Source organism: Culicoides brevitarsis, chromosome 1 (genome assembly GCF_036172545.1).
Source record: "Culicoides brevitarsis isolate CSIRO-B50_1 chromosome 1, AGI_CSIRO_Cbre_v1, whole genome shotgun sequence".
NCBI classification, from domain to species: Eukaryota; Metazoa; Arthropoda; class Insecta; order Diptera; family Ceratopogonidae; genus Culicoides; species Culicoides brevitarsis.
Window position 1 is genome coordinate 17,479,621 of NC_087085.1, and position 23,268 is coordinate 17,502,888.

Sequence of the window (23,268 nt, forward strand, 5' to 3'; positions counted from 1 at the left end):
ACGTGCTAAATGTACGAATTTAATCAAAATTTAAATAAATCAAGTGTTTGTTATCTCAATTTTTGTGTGAAAGACCAGTTATGTCATGTAATTTATTCAACCTTCAGTCAGTTTATTTCGGGATTTCGTTCGAAGCGGTTCTAATTTTTGTTTATTCGCATCATGAAATATTTACTAAGTGACGAAGAAGTCTTAATTATTGTAAAGAATGCGACAAAATCAGAAAATATCACAAACGTTCGATGGATTCTCAAGCAAAAAGAGGGAGAATTGACAGGATTTCTCGGTTCTTATCATAAGTTGCGAGTAGATGCTTCCATAGTAAGCTCTTAATATCACTAAAAACTCATAACAAAAAAAATAATAATAATAATAAATTATTTTTTAGGACTCAAAACCGGAAACTTTGAACTTTTTCGTTAAAACTCTCCCTGATGGCAGCGAACAACGTGAATTCATTGAACGAACAAATCTTTTCCTCAAAGAAGCCGTTATTTATTCTGACATGTTGGATCGTATGCCCGACTTGAAAAGTGTTCCAAGAAGTTATTACTATCGAAAAGATATTTTAGTGCTAGATGACTTGGCTTTGAAAGGATATTCTTTGATGCCAGCTCGAGCAAATTTTCCTCAAAGTCATGTTCAGTTAGTTTTGAAAGCTTTGGCGGAGATGCATGCTGCTTGTTTCCATTTTGAAGAGGAAATTCTCAAAGATTCGTTAGAAAATGTCTTTAAAGAGCCACTTTCGGAAGTAATGTTCATTTCTGATAATATTTGGCTCACTATGGGGTTCGATACTATTAAGAAAATCGCCCTTGAAAAGTCAAAATATGCAAAAGATTCAAAAATCTGTAAACTAATAGAGGAAAACTTCTTAAGAGAGATAAACAAAATTTTTGAACTCTTAAACGAAACACCAGAAAAATACAAAAAAGTTATTTGTCATCGTGATATTTGGAGAAATAATTTAATGTTCAAGTTCGATAACGATGGAAATCCGCAAGATTGTATTTTGGTTGACTTTCAACAAGTTCGATACATGCCGCCAGCTGCTGATGTTCTATTTGCCTTACATTGCTTGCAAAGAATGAACGACCGAAAAAAGTATTATTTGGAAAATTTGAAATTTTATCACGAGTGCCTCACATCATCGTTGCAAAAGTATCACTTGAATGTGGATAAATTCCTTTCATTTGGCAATCTGGTCGATTCTTGTGAACATTATCGGCTTTTTGGAGCACTAATTAAAGCAATTTACATTCAAACCACCTACTTCCCAACAGAGGAAATGGCAAAATTACGCAACGATGGTGACAACTACCGGAAATTTATTACCGAGGATCGATCAATTTTGTTAACGTTCATCGAGACCGATAAAGTATTTCGTGATTGGATGTTGGAAGCGGTTGAGGAACTCGTTGAAATGCTAATAATTCCGAGATGGCTTTGAATGTTGCTAATGGAAATAGTTTTTAAATGTAAAAACCGATAGAAAATTTGAAAATTCTACTTTAATACAAAATACCAGTCGTTCGCCTCTCAAAGCTTTCCATCTGCTAATTCAAGTCCATATCCTGCTTGGCGCCATCAAAGCGGAAAGCGGTAAAAATTGGAACTAATTTAAGCTACTGTCCAACTGAGGGCGCTGGAGTTTTTTTTATATCACTTTCATTCGTCTCACTTGCAAAAATCGGTGGATCTGAATTAAAATCATCAATAAAATTTTAAATTTCTTAAAGAGTAAACATTAAAATCCTTCAACAAAACAAGACGCACAAAAGATCGAATCAATTCAAAAGCAATTCCTGCTATTCGCTCTTCGGGGACTAGGATGGTTTTCATACCACTTGCCTAACTACCATGCAAGGTTGGCCTTCATAAACTTGCCCTCTTTGGAAGATCGTAGGACACTCGCTGAAGTAATGTTCGCTTTTAACTTGCTACGTGAGAACATTAAGTGTCCTGAGCTCCGAGCCAAAATGATACGCCATCAACCGACAAGAAATTTGAGACACGAGCGCTTCTTTGAGCTGAGACATTGTGATAGTGAGTTTGCTGGATCAGAGATTTTTCATAGATGTGCTTTGTCCTTTAATCGTTTTAGTAGCGTGTACTCGAACGAAATGTCTGCTAGTAATTTTAAGAAACATGTATTATTAGAATTAAGAAATAGCCATTAAGATGAAAACTGATGCGACTTTTTATCGTATTTTGGTAGATATAGAAAAATCGACCGGATATGCTTCAAATTATTTTTCGCATGAATAATTTAAAATTTTTGATATTTTTTTTTAAAACATTTTTTTTTCAAGTCAAGGTTCTCTAATTATTTCCTCAATCCATATTTTTTTATTTTGTTAAATTGAACAACTTATTTTTTAAGTCTTGCTCGATAAAATTTATTAAATTCCATCGCATTCGCATGCCGGAAACATGTTTCTTGTTCTAATTTTGCGTTCATTTCCAAAATTTTTTGTACTCATTCATTATATTAAATTTTATTTCTTTTCCTTCAATCATGCTGGTTGCGTCTTTTTTCCCTCTACTCATCGCTAAAACACAAATACACACAGAGAAACAGATAAATCGTTCACACAATTGAAACTCATTGACCTGAAAGACAAAATTGATGAGTACACGTAAAAAATTATTGTGTATCCTTTAGCACAAAATATCTTCTTTTTCCTTCTTTCCTCGTCGTAGTCGTCGTCGTTTATTTATTTTAGAAAAGCTGATATTTAACTGGAGAGAGACGGAGAGAGGAATTATTATAAACATTGTGTGTCTTCGTTCTGCTTCGTGTTTGAGGCAACCCAATGAATTTTCAAGAAGATTTTTATTATTATTGTTATTAGAAATTGTATGTCTTTATTTTTGTTGTTGTTGTTGTTTTATTAGGGTTGTACCGAAAATTTCCCCTTTTTTCTCCGAATCAAAGGAAAAAAATATTTACGAAATTTTAATTGAAAAGTTGAAAATTTCGTCTTCACGAAAAAAATAATAAAATTTAATCGCCATCCTCGCCGGATGCGTCACCCGAGAGAAACTCGAGGAAAACAAACAAACGACCAATCCATATTAAAAAGTCTTAAAAGTGTGTTAGTTTGTCAAGTCAAGTCAAGTGTACATTCCCCAGAAACGTTTCGCACACAAACAAAAGACAAAATCAAGAAAAATTCCTTTAAAAAGAAAAATAGAATGTCATCCAACGACACACATACACAAGCAAAAAGTAGAAAACGGGGTGAAGATTTATTGTGTCAATACGGTATCGCATAAGGACTGCGCCATTTTCCTTGCCTCAGGCCAACTAATTTATCGTATTTTTGCCATCTTACATATTTCATACACCTCGAAATGTGTGTGTGTCATGTAAAAACCTAAAAATGTTCAAAAAAAAAAAAAAACTTGGAATTAGCCAGATGTCTATACGTTCGACTGCGTGTTGTATCAGATTCAATTCATAAAATTGAAAGTTACCTCTGGCTTTTTCTCTCTTCGTCGTTTTTTTTTTGCAAAAATTTATACATGCGAAATAAAATTTATTTTTGAATATGATAATAATAAAGAAGACTGTCGTCGCTGGCGTTCAACAAGAAAAAAGATGAGCAGCAATGAATGGAAAAAGTTTTTTTTTGGGATTTTTTTTATCAGCGAAGGTAAAAATAAAACAAGTGCGAAATAAAACATGGAAAAATGGGAGGACGAACCAAATTAGGTCATTATTGTACGTGGCGCGCGAAAAATCTTGTACAATGTTGATTGAATTAGGCAAATTGATTCACTTCACACAGATGGTTTTTCTCCATATTTTTTCCCGTTTCTTTGTTCATGTATCATTATGGGAGGCTTCCTGTATAAATTTCCCTTATTCTTTTAGGAATTCAATGGACAACGTTCCCTTATTTTTTTTTTGCGGTGTGATAATGATCAAATAATTTGATTCTTTTCGGCACACTGATTGCGGTAATGAAATGGAGACGTCTGGTAAGTTATATATTTTTGTTGGATTTTTGTAAGGAAAAAAAATTTTCCCATACCGGGAATCGAACCCGGGCCTTCCGGGTGAAAGCCGGATATCCTAACCACTAGACAATATGGGAGAGATATTTAGACGTCGTTACGACGTCAAGAGATTTATGAAGGTCTATTTTTAGCGTTGCATATGATGCGATGAAAAGATTACAAATTTTGAGTGATTTTTATAAAAATAGTTATCACCGAAATCTCATATACGTGATATTCGTTGAAATAATTTTACCTTTCTTTCTTTATTTGTTCGTTTTATTTGGCAGTCAATATCCGTTGCATCAATGCCCGCTTGTCCGCCGAAAAATCCACTAAATTGAATTTCAAATTCGGTATTGTTTTACTGCATATTTTGAATATTTAATTGATGCTTAGCGATATCTCTGCCATGTTTGTGTGTGTGGAACTCGATGAGGCACGGTGCGGTAGCATTTTGCAACGTCATCATTTATTTATTTACAATCCGTCATTTATGAGTTTGCAGCGACAGGACTTTACATTTTTTGGTGCTGGGTCGGGAATTTATTTCAATTTTTTCTGAATTTTTGTACCGAATGAATTTCGAAAAGTTGAAAAAAAATTTTTTTTTTCATTTTTATCCGTTTAGTAACACTCTTGTTGCTTTTAAAATTTGATCATTTGAAATTAATTTCAAAATATAAAAAAAGAAAATTTAAAAGGTCTTATTAAAAATTTTCTAATTTTTTTTTTTAAATATTTTAAATTTTTTTTTAGTTTTTTGATTTTTAAGATTGAAGAAACATTTTTAATTTTGAAAATTAAAATATTTTAAGAAAAATAATAACAAAAAAAAAATTTTAAGTTTAAATTAAAAAAGAAGGAAAAAAATTTAAGTTTAAAATAAATATCAAATAAAATTTAAATAATAATTTTTTTTAAGATTCTTATTTGCTCTTCAATAATTTTAATATTTGTAAATTAACTATTTTATTTTAATTGATTTAATTAATTTAATTAATTAATTAAATAATTTAATTTATAATTTAATTAATTAATTTATTTTAATTTATTTTATTATACTTAAGTTAATTTTTGAAAATTTTCTTATTTTTTTTTATACAAATTATAAAAAAATATTTTTTTTTTAAATTTCAATAGACACAATTGATTTCTATCAACTTAAATAGAGGAAAAATGAACATCAAACAAATTTCATGACATACCTAATCCCACTTTTCCACTGCCATACCTCAAAATTTCCATTTCCACATGCAATCCAAACATATAGCATAACAAAATGCTAGACAAATAAACACATAAACAGGAAAAAGGCATGCACACAGTGATTCTCTGCATTGTTGCTGTCCTCTGTAATCAAAATCATCATCGTCTGTGTTAGGTTTTTTTTTTTTTTGCATGAATGTGCTCTTTAGTGGTGGATAAACGAGGGACATTGTTCAAGAATGCACACAGACACTGTGAAAAAGAAAAACTATATTTGTGACTGTGTTAGGTGAGTTTGAAAATTTTTTCGCATAAATTACAGACCAGACAACCAGGAAACTTGCCCACTCTCCTCCGCCCGAAATAATAATGCCCGACGAAAAAAAAAAGAGTGAATAAACAGGAAAAAGCACATCGAGTTTCGCAACAAATTTCGGATAGAAAAATGTTGTTTATTGAAATGTATGTAAATTCGATCGGATTGCATTTGAAAAGTTAAATGAAAAAAAAATCGAGGAACGAAGATCAAATAACAAATATTACGTTTCATCTTTAAATAACACACGTGGAGCCAAGACAGCTGTGACGTGAATTTCCTTCAAACGACTTGCAAATCAACCTCCGAGAGACACAAAACCTTGATTGTGTAAATATGCTCAAGGCAGAAATATTTGCGTAAGCTTCATCTCCACGAACTATTTATCATTTTGCGTGATATTTACCTAGGCACCCAGTCCCTTTTTCTGTCAGTCTCGCTATTGTCGCTCATGAAGAAGGGAAGTAAAGGCTTTGAAAGTAAATAAAAAGTAGAGCAAAAGAGACGAAAGCGAAAAAAGGACTTTGATGATACAATTGTCATTACCACTTCCCTTCCTTTTACTTTGTCAGAGATGATATTTTGCTTTCTTTGTTCAGGCAAAAAGGTTTTTAGGCTCCATCGTTTACGAAACAACGACGACGACGCACACACATTTTTATATTTATTGTTCAAACATTCAAAAAAGAAAGAGAAAAATAAAAGAAAATGTAGATAACATTAATATAATGTTTTGTGGTGAAAATATAAAAGATAACACAAAGCAATAAATGTGATCAACTTTGATGAGAAACAATGCATCTCGGGCACCAAGAAGGGGGGAAATATTTTGAGCCTACGAAAAATAAAATAAAAAAGATGTGGCATCAAAAATAATAATAATAAGGCTTATTCTGTGTCGGTTCTTTTGTAGCTTGACGTCTATCTGTGGTTTTCTTGCGTTCTAAGGACAAACACGAGGGCGATGATGAACAAGAAGAGGATTTTATTTATTTATTTGTTTTCTCTTTTAAGACGGATAGAATTTTCCGTTTGATGTTTTTGGTCGAATTTTTTTTTTTTTTTTTTGGTAAACGAAATTTTTGGAAGTGGCCGAAATAAATATTAACTTCAGCGTTTTTAATTTTTTTCTTAATTTGTTTTTTAAATTAAAGTTATTTTAAAAAAAAGTAAATTTTTATTTGATTATTTTTTTTTTAATTTAAATGAAATTATTTTAAGTTGAAATTCAAATGAAATCAAACTTTAAATTATTTTTTATTTGGAATTTAAAAAAAAAATCTTAAGACTTATGAAAAAAAAATTAAAATTTATTAATTAATTACATAAATTATTAATGAATAATGCGATAATTATAATTAAAATATTAAAAAATTGGTAAATTTTATTTTTTTTTCAATTTTGACTTTAAAAATTTGTCACAAACTTTTAAATATAGCATAAAAAAAAATAATTTTATTTAAAATAATTTAATTTTTTAAGCTAAAATTAAACTTAAACTTTTTTTTAATATAGACTTATAACAATTTAAAAAAAATAATAATAATAATTTTAATTGATTAAAAAAAATTAAAATAAATATTTTTAATGAATTTAATATTTTAAAAATATTTTAATATTACAATTAAATTTGAATCAATAAAATTAAAATAACCATTTACTTAATTTATTAAAATATATCGAATTATTTTTAGTTTCCACAAATTTTTGATTTATTTACGTTTTTATTTTTTTTTTTCAGAATTTTTCTCATGATTTATAATTTTTGCATTTATATTTTTAGAAACAGAAAAGGACGCATTTTAACGGAATGACCTATGCACGTAAAAAAAAGATTCTTCATTTTTTTCTGTATTTAAACTTTTTCTTTTAGAATATCACAAAAGCATGTCTTAAAGTATAAAATAAATCTTTCATCAAAACGTCGATTTTTGGCTATTTCCTGGAAAAAATCTCTCTTCTAACGAACCAACTGCTCATCATCACCTTTCATTGTCTCTTTTTCGACCATTTAATTACATAAATGCAGCACCAACAAAAATTAATCCATCACACACGTACTCACCGCCGCTACATCCATCATGCATATGTAAATGATTTTAAATTAAAATTGTCTGCGTTCGGACTTCATTCACATGTGAATTTATCAACTTACCAACAGATGTGACATACTTTTTGATGCATCATCTATTGATGCCACGCAATTTTGCCTATCCGACCCACAACTGTCACAAAGAGTACTCGATGAATAAATTTCCGTGATAATTTTCCTCGTCAATACAATTACGATCAGCACACGACGGCGGCGTGTCACCTGAAAAATACAAAAATTGAAATACTCTCGCATATGCGGCACAAAAAACAGCAGGTGAATGACAACACAATGGCAAAAAATATTGTAATGTGCAAGTGACATCAATGGAACCAAATTGTCGTCTTTTCGGCTTTGTCCCTGCTGTTGCTGCTGCTTGCTTTCGAGCTTGGCTCACGCACAAAATCGTGCAAAAAATGCTGCAAATGAAATATTTATGGGAGTTGATGAATCGTATTACATTCATTCACAGAGAGACAGAGAGAGAGAGAAATGTCAGGTGAATTGGAGAAAGGTGATTGTCCTGTTGTTGTAAAAAAAATCGGTCACGTCAACACAGACTTTTATTTACTCAATTGGGTAATCTTTTTACAAAAAAAAAAATGTATCAGTCCGTCTCGAGTCAAAATAGAAACAATTTCATCTTTAAAAGCACTTTTCTTTTCGAAACAAATGAGAAAAGTGGGAGAAAAGGATTAAAGTACCTACCGAGTCAATTCAAAGCTGATTAAAAAGTTGATTGCTTTTCACCTTTTCTCCCGAAAAAAAATTTTTCCTCTTCAATTTAGCTAGAAGCAAAACGAATGTTTCTAATCACTCCGTAAGTATCGCTTGATGAAAGGTTTTCGTGCGAACGGATCAAATAAAAAGGTTTTACCACCAATTTCTGCGAAATTATTTTGAATCGTTTTTCGTGTGTGTGCGTTGTGGTTCAAAAGGAAAATGGGAACCGTTTAAATAAAATTTATCTTAATTTCGGGTGAAAATTTTTTATATGAATTTTTTTTGTGATTCATGAAACCCATTATTGAACGGGAAAAGGATTAAAAGATTAACTTGTTTCACTCTCTCTCTCCTAGATTTTTCATTAAAAAATTTTACACACAAAAAATCTCTGATTCGAGTGATTGACGGACATTCACTCTCTAATAAGAAAAAGTTAACTGGAGTAGAAAAAGGGATTAAACGGAAAATAATCGCATTGTTAGGATTAGTTAGGCAGATGGAAGACTGTTCGTTCTTGATTGAGTTTTGTTGCAATTTGAATCAATTAGCTTTAAATCTGCTTTGTTGCTCCTTTGTACGATTTTATTTTCTGTAAAAAAGGGGAAGAGTGACTGACTTCAATTGAAAACCGATAAAAAAAAGCCAACACTTTAAATAATCACGCAAAATATTTCGTGCTTGAAAAGAAGCATTTTTTTCATAAATAATAAAAAAATGCTTTTGTCTGCTAAAAAATTGCAACGCTTCCTCTTTTTTTTTGAGCTAAACAAAAATGCTCACCGAGAAAAATAAGCAGACAGACATTAAAATGCTTGTCTATTAATTTTAGTGAAAAGTGATTTTATTTCAAATTCCTCCTATTTCTCGTTTATCCAGTGTGCTGTAGACGAGACAAAAATCCTTTTGAACGCAGTTCTCTCATTCCTTTGGAAAAATAATTTCCATCCGCATGGAAAATTTGATACAATACAACTCTTTTTTCAATGCCGATTCCAATGTTGTTGATAATGATAAATTCATGGATAAATTCAAATAAAATGAGAGTTTAGTCATTCAAAAGTAATTTCTCTAATGACTTTTTCACTGTTCCTGGTTTAAAATTATATGCATGCATTGATGGCACAGGCGACAGACACAAATTGAAAAAATACGCCTACAAGGCTTTTTTTCATAACAAAAATAATAATATTGAAAATATCGAGAAAAAACCTGAGCAAAGGCTTGTTTGGTCACGAACGCTATTTCTGGAATCGAAATTTAAAAAAAAAAACGACAGAGAAGGAGGCATTGATGCTGAATGAAAAACATTTAGTTACCTATTGTGTTTTTGATTATTGTTATTGTTCAATGCCATGCATGATGATGACGATTTGCAAAATAAATGCAAAAAGAGAGTGGCATCAAATCACAGACATACCGACTAACAATTGTCATTTTATTTCCACTACAAATGGTTGATAAACAGGTTTTGGTAGGCAGGACCGCTTTTTGATGATTTTTTTGTAGTTTTACGCAAAATATATTTTTAACATAAATTTTATTCAAAATTTTCTCAAAAATTTTAGAGAATTTGAGTCAAAAATGTTTTTTTTTTCAATAATTAACTAAATTAATTTAAATCTTTATGAATACATTTAAAAATCAATAAATATTTGTAAAAAACATTTTCTCTAAACTATTTCTGATTTTCATGAATCTAAATCAATTTAAATTTTAGTAATAAAAATAATTAGTTTGAAATTTTAGTCAAAAATTAAAAATTTTTTATTAAAAAAACAAATTTTTTGACTAATATTCTGACCGAACTACTTTTAATTTTTTTTTACTAAAATTTAAATTAATTAATTAATTTTTAAAAAAAAAATTAAAAAATTTGACCAGATTTTTTAATTTTCTTCAAGAGATTGTAAAACGATAGCAACTTAAAATATTTTTAATTTTTCATTTTTCGAATTTAACTAAATTGATTTTTTAAAACATTTTTTCATTCAAAAATTCGAAAAAAGTCTTTTGGGACAAAAACATCGATAAAAAATTTGGAACGGCCTAAATAATAATCAATTTTTTTTAATTTCAAAAATAATTAGAAATAACTTTTTTTTAAAAAAAATATTTTTTGAACATAACTCTTGGTTTTCGTAAATAATTTGAAATTTTTAAAATAAAGTTTAAAAATTAGAATAGTTTGTTTGAATATAAAAAAACAAATTTCCTCTCTCCCTGCCTATAACCGGAAAATTGTTTGAATAAATTAAAACGAGACAACATTTCACTAATAACACACAGCGTTTTCCAGCGTCGATGATGTCTCGTCTAGTTTTTCATTATGTGCCTTTTTGCTATTTGATAGGCTTTTGTCATGACGTGACAAATTCTTTCTTTGTCATAACAATTTTTCCGTCATGTTTAGACAAATAAACATTCGGATGCGATTGCGAGTGGAGTCGAGTCAAGTGTGCCACAAAGTTTTGGTGACAAATCCAGTGACAGCGAGCAAAAGTTTTTCTTTCTTTTCTTCATAAAAAAACTGTCACACAAAACGACGACATAAATTTCAGAATGCATGTGTCTGCACAGGTGATGATAAGTAAAATTCTGTTTCTCTAAATTTCTTTTTGAAAAGAAACAAAAAAATGTTACAAAACAACAACTTTTAATAAAATAATATTTTAAGTCGCTCGAATTCATTTTCACATTTCAACCTATATTTATTTATTTATGTTATTTGTTCAGACAAGTGCGAACTCTGCTCGCGTCAAGGAAACGAACCTCCGAACAAAACAAACAAACAAAAACGTAAAATAATAATAATGATGACGAGATGATGATAAAATATGTTGAAAAGTTAAATCTTGTAAATTTAATTAGAATTCGGCATAATCTGCCATAATTACAAAATAATTCCAGTTTTCTAATTAATTTTCTGTGCGCTTCTCTTTGAGTGCGTTTATTTGGCGTGTGTGTGATATTATTTCAATTTTATCGTTATTTCATAGGCGCGGCATCACCACGCGACCTCCGTTCTTTTGAGAAATAATCGTTGAGGAGAATCATGAGATGGAATAATTAATATTTTCGGAAAATGTTACAGATACCGTTGTTGTTACAAGCATTCGTGACAAGTTGAACTTGGCATCGTAATTGTATTTTGTGCTGAGATAATTGTGGCACCGAAGCCAGATAAAATGGAGAATCCACACTAGAGGCAATTGTTGTGAAAATGCTCTTTGTTACTCGTGTTTGTCTCTTATAGTATATGGAACTAAAAGCTGAATAAGCGATTATTTTTTTTTTGTCAGAGATGTTGCGAATCTTTTTAATTGACCTTGAATGACCTTCACTTGTTATCTAGCAATGAAAGCTTTAAAATTAGTCAGATTTCTTATTTATGGAAATTTTGCGGATATTCCTTGTTTTGGAAAAAAGTTAATCTTACCTCATAAGGGGTCATTTTAATCACTCAAAGGATCAGACTAAGCTAATTTGACTATGTCAAAGGAAATTTTTTTTCAGTTTCAATTTTTTAGCAGTTTTGAGTTATAAAATGATTAAAAATGATAAATTAGAGCCCTCTCAAAATCCATTTGGAGTCAAAATTCAAAAATGGCTTTGACAAGTTTTAGATTTAGTTTTCTTTGATTTAGCTTCAAAAGGGTTTAAATTAACCTCTCAAGTTAAATAAACTCGCGAAGAAATTAACTTTTTGAGATTTATATAGAGGGGGTTAAATTGATCCTCTGAGGAAATAAATTTACCTTTTTTTTTCAAAAAAAGAATTAATAAGGCGCTTTTTATTATTTCCCGCCAAAAAGAAGATCATGTTTTTTCCGCATGAGGGCGCCACCGCTGCATGAAACAACAGATATCTCATATAATGTCCACAAATTCACATGATTTCTGTCCATTCAATCAAGAATCTCAATTTCAAAAAGATTTAGCATTACAAAAAGACATACGCTTGATGCCAGATAATCACGAAGCTCATCATAAAGCATTAAATAGACATTTGCCAGATAATATCGCTCAATGATAATCAGAATATAATATAATATTTTTGTGGAACTATCCAACCAAGAAAAATACAAAGAAAGACCAAGTATGAAAGGAAAAGTAATGTGATGAAAAAATATCTGAATGTGTGTGTGAACAAAAATATATTATGATCATCTTATTTAATGGTAGTCATCTGTATTTTATTATACATTCATTTCTATTGAAATTACTATTCTTTTCATCAGTACTTTCTCCATTCGCAACTATACGCACTCGTTGCACTAACTGTTGACACGCCAAAATAAAAAGAGATGATATTTTATTGACTTTATTGGAAGTTACGCCATTCACACGTGATAGCGAGCTAGCACAACATTTAAAAATAAATACACAACAGCGAAAGGAGGAAGGAACCAAAAAGAGAATCACGTTCAGGATTTGCGTGCGTGACACCGAATATTAATGGGAAAAGGAAAAGGCAGCGGAAAAAGAACGAAAGGTGCCACACGCTGTGGCATAAATAATGGCCCAATATATTGACACTTTTGAGAAATAATTATCAAGCTGTCAGGTTAATATCTCAAGTTAATGTTTGTTGAGACATTTTTTTCCGTTGCTTTTATTTTCTTTGAGGACGTTAAGGAATTAGGTCACGGTAAAGTTTATTCGCTGCTTTGATTAGAAAAAATACATAAATAGAAACAAAAATTTTCTTAGAATTATTATTATTCACTTGAGCGTATTTAGGCGAAAATTACTAAATATCAATAAAATAAAAAAAAATAATAAAAATATTATAAAAATAAAATCAAAATTAATTTAAAAGTTCTTAATTAAGATCTTTATTTAAAAATTTTTTAATGTTTACATTTCTAATTTACTAAAATTATTTTTTTTCTTAATTAATAAAATTAATGAAAATATTTAAATAATAATTAAAATTAAAAAATAATTTAAATTTAAATAATTTAAAATAATTAAAAAAAAGTTTCTTACAATAAAAATTAAAAAAAAAAACGAAGAATAAATTTAAATTTTTATTTAAATACTGAAAAATATATATTTTTTTTTTAATTTTGCCTTATTAAATTTTTGGAGAAATAATTATTTTTTTTTTCATAAGTTCGAACTAAAACAAAAATCAGACAAAAATTTTATTTTTCAAAAAAAAATAATCAAAAGACAGACAAAATGTGAGACTTTTTTTATTTCTAAAAAACGCTAAAAAAATAAATTCTAGAAAAAAATAATCGTAACAAAAAAATCATTATTTTCCCATTCGATTGTGCTTTTTATCTCTTCTTGTACTGATTTCACCCACTTTTTGTGGTTTCAATTGTTTTTTACTTCGATTCCCATCAATCCCGGCTGTGTTTGTTACTTGAGCGAATGTGTGCAACAAACAGCTTATCTTTAATTATTATTCGAAGGTTTGTTCTGATGTTCTTTGTATTCATTCATTCATTCAAAAAGAACAAAAAAGAGAAATGGGTCAAACGGGTAATTAATTTCAGTTTTTATCTTTTTGTTTTTGTATTTTTTTTTTGTGAACGGATGAATAAATGATTAAAAAGTTGATGACACAAAAGCTTGAAAGAAAACAAAAGAACAAAATTTCCCAACAAAAATTTATGAATATTTTTAAATTTATTATGGCGGTCAGTGATCTACTGTTTTTCATATTTTTTTTCAACAAAATTAATCGATTTTTTCCCATTGAATCCTTTTGGCGCAAGTTCTTTTGAAATCTTGATTATTTTCCAATTATTCGTTCATCAAAAACCGGAAAATACGATTTATTTACTTTTCATGTTTTTGCCGAAAACTTGGTCAACAATGAAATTTCCGTTAAGAATAAAATTCTACTTTACGTTTTATTCTACTCAAATATTTATTCAAAGTTCATTTCCATAATATCCCCAGTGCTTGCCTGAAAATGCAATGAATCGAAACCAACGAGGCAGCAACCGATACGGAGAATGGAATCAATGACCATGAAAAAGTAAGCATTTTGCGATTCAGCACAAAAAATATTATTTTGGCAATCTTCGCTGTAACAAGTAAGTAAGGCGAATGAAGAGCAATGAATGGAGCAAAGTGCATGACATCTATCGGAATTACAGTGCCATTGGGATTATCTTCGAAATATTTTTGTGTGTGTGTGTCGTTTCACACTTTATTCGTGTTTTATGTGATAGAAAGCAGAATTTTTTTTTTTCGTTGTTATAGGAAAAAAAATATTAAATTAAGATAAAATTATGTGATTCGATTTGAGATTAGCCCGGGGTGCAAGCTTTGTTTAAATATTGACCTTTTTTTTCTAACTCAACAATAAAAATTTTGGGAAACGCCTGGTATTTTTTTTTCGAGTTTATTGACTTTTTTCACCCAAACTCCATTTTTTGTTGTCTATTGAGACTCACACTCTAAATGTCAATAGCAAAATATTTGTGGCACACGCACTTACTTTGCATTCGGCATTCAATGAATGGTGTTCATTGTCATAAAAAATCGAATAAAACTTGATTACGGCGCCTAAAGCAATAATTTGCCTCGTTCAGCATCCTAAAAATTTTTCGGTGTTGTTGTTATTCCAAACGTTGTTTTTTTTCGGCAACAATCTTCTTCGTTGTGTGTGTTTTTTATACGCTCATTAAATGTGTTGTCAACGAAAATGAATACAAAGTGGCAATTTTGTCAATTTTTGAGTCGAGAATTTCCTGTCGTGCGTTTTATTTCTTCATTTTACAAAAAAACACGCAGAAAAATCAAACAAATTCAATATTTTATTGATGGATGGTTAGATACGTATGTTTAAAACATTTAAATCCCAAATATTGATTGAAAATGTATTTGATGAAAGCTCCGCCAAAATGATGAAAATTGAAGCAGAACGAGAAGAGATTTCCCATGTGATCGAAGTTCGTAATATATTTTGATTGATAAGCAGAATTACATTATGGCTAATAAAAAATTATATGAGCGGGATTTGAATATTATATCGACGTCGACGTTTGGTCCTTAGGCAATCATGTATTTTTTTTCTCGGTTATCTAGAACAGACCTTGTCTCACATTTTGTCAATGTTCCATTTCTGACCCAAATAATTCCCTGTAATTACATGACATGTTACATTTTTTTTCGTGATTTAATTGGTTTGGGATGTTTCAGTCGAACTTTGACGTAATACTTTGTTTATTCATGCGTACGATATACAAAGCTGACATTTATCTCCTATTAACATCGGACTGCACAACAAATTATTATCAATCAGGGGATGGTCAAGTGTCTCGTTTAGTCAAACTTTTGTGATGGGTTCTGACCTAGCCTTGGGTTGTGGAAGCAGTTTATTAATGATACGCATTCACGCCCACATACACATAAAAAAGAGATCTAAAACGAGAAAGAAGTAGGAAAAAAAGGTTCACACATAAAATCGAATCAACATAAAAAGATGTAAAGCCTGACTAATTGCGTCTCATTTATTCGTACGATTGACATGTTCTTGTTAAGGCTTTTCTTTTGGTATTTATTTTTATCGCACTTTGATGATTTCGGGAAAAATCGACTTAGCGCTATGCAACGACGTTTGTAAAGGATCTTTTGTTGAAGGAGAAAAATTGATTCCTTCGAGTTCTATAACATCAAAAGATGTTCAGGTACTCTGTAGATTAATTTTTTTTGCAAAAGTTAAAAATTCAAATCAAAGCCATTTTTGTCAAATCTTGCTCCAAATGGATAAAAATTTGTCAGAGGGCTCTAATTTATTATTTTTAAACATTTTATAACTAAAAACTGTCAAAAAATTGAAACTGAAAAAAATTTTTTTCTTTGACATAGTTTTGTTTTGAAAACTAAATCAAGAGCAAAACTAAATCAAAAACTGTGTCAAAGCCATTTTTGACAAATCTTGCTCCAAATGGATAAAAATTTGTCAGAGGGCTCTAATTTATTATTTTTAATCATTTTATAACTCAAAACTGCCAAAAAATTGAAACTGAAAAAAATTTTTTTCTTTGACATAGTTTTGTTTTGAAAACTAAATCAAGAGCAAAACTAAATCAAAAACTGTGTCAAAGCCATTTTTGACAAATCTTCCTCCAAATGGATAAAAATTTGTCAGAGGGCTCTAATTTATCATTTTTAATCATTTTATAACTCAAAACTGCTAAAAAATTGAAACTGAAAAAAAATTTTTCCTTTGACATAGTTTTGTTTTGAAAACTAAATCAAGAGCAAAACTAAATCAAAAACTGTGTCAAAGCAATTTTTGACAAATCTTCCTCCAAATGGATAAAAATTTGTCAGAGGGCTCTAATTTATTATTTTTAAACATTTTATAACTCAAAACTGTCAAAAAATTGAAACTGAAAAAATTTTTTCCTTTGACATAGTTTTGTTTTGAAAACTAAATCAAGAGCAAAACTAAATCAAAAACTGTGTCAAAGCAATTTTTGACAAATCTTCCTCCAAATGGATAAAAATTTGTCAGAGGGCTCTAATTTATCATTTTTAATCATTTTATAACTCAAAACTGCCAAAAAATTGAAACTGAAAAAAAATCCTTTGACATGTTTTGTTTTGAAACTGTATGAAATTGCAAAAGGGTCATGAGGAGTACGAAAATGTGACTTGAGGAGTACGAAATTGTAAAATGAGGAGTACAAAAAAGCGTAGATATATAACATCGAAATGCGGTATAGTATGTCGTTCTTTAAACGACTACTTTCTAAATTTTTTATTTGATCTGATTTAAAAATTGATTTTAATCAAAATTAGATCAGATCAAATCAAAAAAAGTTAAGGGTTAAAAATTTTTTGATTAGATTTGCAAATCATATCAAAAATCATATTATGATCTGACTTGTCATCTATGAAAAGTTCACATCTTTTTTTTTATTTTGATCTAGATTATACAAGCCTGCTCCAATCTTGCTTAAAAATTTACTGAGATCTTTTAGAAACGCTTTGGGATTTTCCGGGAGAGCTGAGTGAATTTTGTGGACGCCTGCTTGGGATGACAGGTAAAAAGATAAGACCCATTCCCCGGCGTTTACTGAAAAAGCTTACGATATCACAGTATGAAGTACAATAGGACTCTTTAGAGACCGCGGTGCGAGCCATACTAGACTAGGTCTAGTAATCTCTACCCAACCCCACGCCAAAGCCTGTTCATGGGCAAAACTTTTTTTTTCATGTTCAACATGATGACGTAACGCAACTCAATCCGCTTTGAATAATTGAAATGTAACAATGACTCTTCAGTTCCTTCGAACAAGTTGTTGATGAAAATCTACTTAAACATGCTCGGTTTTGGCAAGTCCCTGTTGTACTGTTGTCTCTCATGCAGCCGTTATATCAAAAGAATTGTTCAGAAGATGAAATGGCCTATCAAATATTCATCAAGGAGTGTAAATTTTATGATTTTCATCAATTCATTACTAGCTCATGGAATGCACAGAGATCGACGACAACGAGGAGCAACAAAGTTTTAACTCATTCATTCATATTGGTTTCCACTTAATAATTGTTTTAAAAGGATTTTCATGTCCCTGAGGCAAACAACTCAAGTGCAACTTGCTTCTGTGTTTCATGTTTATTGCATGTTCTTGTCTTGTGTGCTGTGTGTCATGTCAGGATAGTAACGCACTACTTCAATTGTTGGAAAACTTTCAGTTAAGTTCTCTCCATCCCTGATAACACTCTCGTATTACAGCAAAACTTCCTGTGTCGACAAAATCGATCATCACGTTGCTTTTGTAACTGTTATTGGAGCGTTGTTTTGGAACTTTTCCACTTTGGCAACAAAGAGAATTATTTCCTCATCGCAACAAGAAACATCAAAGAAGCGATGTTGTTCGAGTGTTTTGTGTCACAAATATTCACCTGAATATTCTTTCAACTTTATTACACAAGGTACCACTTAAAAACTTTTGCATGCACACACTTCAATAATTTTGTAACAACAATAGATAAAATCTCTTTTCGTTTTTTTTCTCATTTTTTTTTCTGTATGTACTTATTGTCACAATCGCAATTAAATTAAAAAAGAACGAGAAATGAGCAAAAAATACTTGACACAGAATGGTTTGTTTTAATTCAACAATTGTCGCGCCTCGAGCTGTTTTTCATTAATGTTTGACATTTTTTGTGTCTTTGTTCATGTAATTCTCGTTTTTTTTCTTCATTTTTTCCATTGTCACGATAAAAATAATAATTACATCAACGAAGCGTTAAAGCGAATGACAAGAATACTTGCTTTGTTTTACGAATTGACGTTAAATTACTGGTTCGCACTTTTTTTATTTTAATTTTTTGATGCATTTATTTTTAATTGCAATCCTTTTAATTTGCGGGATTCCTTTATTTTTATTTTTAATTTAAATTTTTTTCTTTCATCTTGATGATTTTATAAAGGAAAATTTAAATGTCGTCTCCTATAATTTTTCGTGAATTCCAAAAAATTTCCAAATTTAATTTTTATCTTGTTTATTTGTTGCGACATACACAAAAAAAATCCTTTTGACTAAATTCAATTGATTAAATTTCTTTTGATTCATTTATTTGTCTTTTTACTTTATTTCTCGGTAAAAGAGGAGCAATTATTGTGGTAACGACAGTTGGTTTATTCCAAGCAAATGACATTTTCCTTGTTTTTCTCTCACATACAAAAAATACAGAAAAAAGCTTACAAAAATAATGAAAAATTCAAAAGAAACAAACAAACAATAAATTGAATTTGGAATTAAATTACTTTGAGACATGTTTGTAAATAAATAGTTGTGGTACTTTGTGAATTTTTTTCAAGCATTGATTTTTTTTTTGAGAATTTTTTTAAAATGGATGATGATGAATTTTCCGTTAAAAATTGTAATCTTCAATTTCCTGCAAAAAAAATTTTTTTTGTAGCCTTGAGCTGAATTCCGTTACATTTTTAAAAAAGTAGCATCTTTTTGCATGCAAATATTCTCATAAATATACAAAGATGAAAAATTACTCTGAAACAAAAATTATATCAGAAGAAAAAGTTTACTGGAGATTAATGTAATGATTTTTTTTTCGGGATGTATGCATGTAAAATGTGGGAGAAGCCACATTCACTCGTCGTAGACACAAACAATACTCGAAAGTATTTACATTCATAATCAAAAATGATGAATGCCGGCGGCGGATTATGTATAACAGACAGAGATATTTTTCAAATTGCATCTTTTTTCTTTTTTTCATGTGAACAGTTAAAAATTGTATCAAATATTTTTTTGTTTCCTTTTTTTTCCTTCCAAATTATAAAATAGGGGAAAATTGGCAACATTTTTTTTTGTCTTCAAGAAAATAGTTCAGAAAAATTGCAGGAAAAATTCTATTTATTTCTGTTCAAGTCCCCAGGTCAATTTTTCTTCTCAGTGATTTTTCGTATATTTGTCTGTTCCATCGCAGGTGAATGAATAAAATACATTATTTGCATTTATCTTTTGCGAACATACGTTTTCCTATTAATAATGCGAAACAAATGATAGAATTTCCATTTTCCGTATTTTACTTTGTTCCAAAACCGCTATAAAATATAAAAGAATCCTGCAGTCCATTTCATAACAATAATGAGAGAAGACAGGGCATTAGAAGTCCTATGGGATTACTTTTGTGGCTTTGCTCTCATTCGAATGTATTTCCGGAGTAAAAATATAAAAAAAGGAAGAAAAAATGTTTTGTAGATGTTGTAGATCAATAAAGAGATAGAATAAATAACGGCTTTGCAGAAAAAAAATATATGCTGGTCCGTTGTCGTTGCTACTTGGGTATCACATGAATGCAGGGTCGAAAATACTAAATGTCAAAATAAAAGTAAAAGCTTTTGCTTAAGTAAAAGTCAAAATTAAATTTATTTTTGGTCTAAAAGTCAAAAGTAAAAGCTAATAAGGCTGATTTAGTTTTACTGTAAAAGTTTTAAGTCAATTAAGTCAAAACTAAAAGCTTAATTTTTCTCCCAGTGGGACGAAACATTTTTTAAGGCCCTGGGGCCTTGAAAATAAGGTCCTCAAACTTTTACTTGGAGAAATTCCGAAATTTTTTTTTTTTAAAAAATAAAAAAAATGAAAAAAATTTTTATTTCAAAAAAATAAAAATTTCGGAATTTCTCTAAGTAAAAGATTGAGTGCCTTATTTTCAAGACCTCAGGGCCTTAAAAAGAGGTTATATTGTCCCACTGGATATAATTTCAGTTTTTTTTTAAAAAAATTGTGGTTTATGGAAAAAATAAAGCTTTTAATTTTGACTTAATTGACTTAAAACTTTGACATAAGTAAAAGTAAATTAGATAATTAGCTTTTACTTTTGACTTTTAATTTAATTTTGACTTTTACTTAAGCAAAAGCTTTTAGTTTTTTTTTGACTGAAAGTATTTTCAACCCTGCATGAATAGCATTAAATGCAGGAATTGTATTTTATTTGTGGTTTTGACTTTTTTTCATATGTCTTTCTGCGTGGAGTAGTGAAAACACAATCCATTCATGATGTTGGTTTTAAGCTATTTTTATGCGATTTTTTTTCATGTATCGATAAAATATTTATTTACTATTGGCTTTGAAACATAAGCTTTGACCTTTCTCTTCGTCAGTATTTAATTTAAAATTTTGCTGTGGTAAATTTTCTGCAGTATTCTCATTCCACACTTTCGTTTCCTACCGGAATCTTTTTTTGAGGTAAAACAAAAATTTTCAAAGTTATAAGTAACATTCACTCCAAATATCGTCATGAATGATCATCGGTCCCGAAAAGATAAAGTTTGCCAAAAATTGTGGAAAATATTTACGATTCAATGGTTTGCAATGATTGTTATTCTATTGTACAGTGAAGCTCTGTGTCTGTAGCCATTTTTCACTCCTTTCCCATGTTTATTGACTTGAATAAACTTTTGGACGTATCTAACGACGACACATCGATAAAGGTAACAACAAAAGTCTTCGTACTCTGGATAAAAACGAACAAATTCAAACTAAACACAAAATTGAAACCAAATAAGTTTTAAATTGAAAATTCATTCCGCTTGCTACTCTTTCACCCTTTTTTCCATCCATCCAGTAATTGACTAAACAGTAATTTTTCCACAAAACTTTATTTGAGATTCATTAGAGAAACACGCAGTAATCGATACTCGCCCCAAAAATATTTAAAAGTCAAATAAATGGAAAACCAGTGGTGGAAAAGTTGCTATTAATCACTTTTTCTTCGGTGCTGGAGAGATGTTTGACGAATGAAATTTTGCGGTTTGATGGATGATGCAAGAATTTCTCTGACACGGCTCAAAAGTTATCCCTTTGTTCCTGCGCGAGACAAAATAAATGATGTGGCGTCACTTATTTTAATTAAATTCACACCTTCGTTGGGCTGGCGACACCGTAAATTTCGCTCGTTGCAATAAAAATTTGTTATTTTTTTATATGCATAAATATTTTTTTTTGCTGCTCTGCACGAAAATTGCAATCATATTTTATTATACATGCAATTTTTTTTATTAAAATTAAATATTTTTGCGCTAAATACATTAGTAGATAAAATTCTGTGTGTGTGTGAAAAAAAAAGTAATTTTATGACTTTGTTTATTCACTTTTTTCCGGTATTTTTTTTAAAAGTAATTAAAAATTCTGTTTCTGCGGCGACCTCGAGTGAATTCATCCAATTAGATGAACAACAAATCAGTCTTTTTTTTTGCTGATTTTTAACATAATTTACATTGAGCTGGATTGAAGCAGGCAGAAAAAAATTAAACCAGGTCAACCACAAACTCATGTCACGTCTCATGGATCTTCGTTTTATCCTTCTTTTTTTTTGTATATCACACACAAAGTAAATAGCTGTTACTCGGAATTCATGAATACAATTGAAAGCTAAACGAACCATTGCTGTTATTTTAAAATTATTGCAATATGTTTACGTTGTTGGGGCACGTCTGGCATTAGAAAACAAAAATTCCTTGGAAAAAAATTACATGTGAAGGATCTGGAAAATATGGAGTAGGTGTGATTGTTTTGATGCTTTTGTTATTAGATTTTGCCCCATAAAAAATGAGAGAAATTGTAAAAATAATTATTTGGTTCATTAAACAAGTTAACGATGACATTCATTACTTCGGAATAGGAAATGAGGAAATTTTTACTGTAAAGCCTTTTAAAGTTTGTGAAAGTGTTGCTCATTTATGTCAAAAATTCTCACGAAAATTTCCTCCGTTGGAAAGTAGGACAAGCAAAACAATCTTAATTAAAACTTTTGATGATTCACTCAAAACTTGCAGCAATTGCATAAGAAAGTGTTGTGAAAATTGGAGATGGAACTCCATCAAAGTCCAATTATAAATTTCACTTCTGAATGTTGTTATTATTGCAATTGTTTCGGAATTCGCGCAAGAAAGTTATAATTATCATCGTCGAAATTTTGCTCGTTAACAATTGTAAGAAGTGTGGACTTGCAACGATGTAATGCAGAAAGTTTTATTGCTTGACTTTTTTTTGTCAGTATGGAAATTTTGTTTTATTGACATGAACATTAATCAGCGAGTCAAAAATTTGAAGTTTAGAGTTTCTGTAGAGTATTTTTTTAATTTTTTATCTTCCAACAGCAACGGATTGAGCTCCAGCGCTTGCAGTAGCAGAGCTTCCTGAAATTTTATTTATGGATTAATTTTTTTTATTTAAATTTTTTTTTAATATTACCTGACAAACCGCCTCCATGTCCTCCAAGGCCTCCTCCGAATGATGATGAAGTAGCTCCAGCATTAGCAGAGCTACCAGCAATACCTCCATGTCCAATACCTCCGAATGGCATGATTCCGAAGCCTGGCATTCCATGTCCACCTCCAAAGCCGAATGCTCCAGCGCCAGCTCCAGCCTGAGAGTTAAAGTTTTTTTGTAATTAAATGGTTACGAAAATAATT

The 23,268-nt window shown here is 30.0% G+C and overlaps 1 protein-coding gene and 1 non-coding gene across 2 annotated transcripts; one reads left to right on the forward strand and one right to left on the reverse strand.

Moving 5' to 3' along the window:
* The first annotated feature begins 132 nt into the window (after positions 1-132).
* LOC134836968 (uncharacterized) lies at positions 133-2,221 on the forward strand. The gene is made up of 2 exons (XM_063852263.1): positions 133-321; positions 389-2,221. Exons 1-2 carry the CDS (start codon positions 163-165, stop codon positions 1,448-1,450), a joined length of 1,221 nt encoding a protein of 406 aa, XP_063708333.1. The 5' UTR covers positions 133-162; the 3' UTR covers positions 1,451-2,221.
* Positions 2,222-4,031: 1,810 nt separating this feature from the next.
* On the reverse strand, positions 4,032-4,103 carry Trnae-uuc (transfer RNA glutamic acid (anticodon UUC)). The gene has a single exon. It is a non-coding gene; the product is annotated as a tRNA-Glu (tRNA).
* Positions 4,104-23,268: the final 19,165 nt, after the last annotated feature.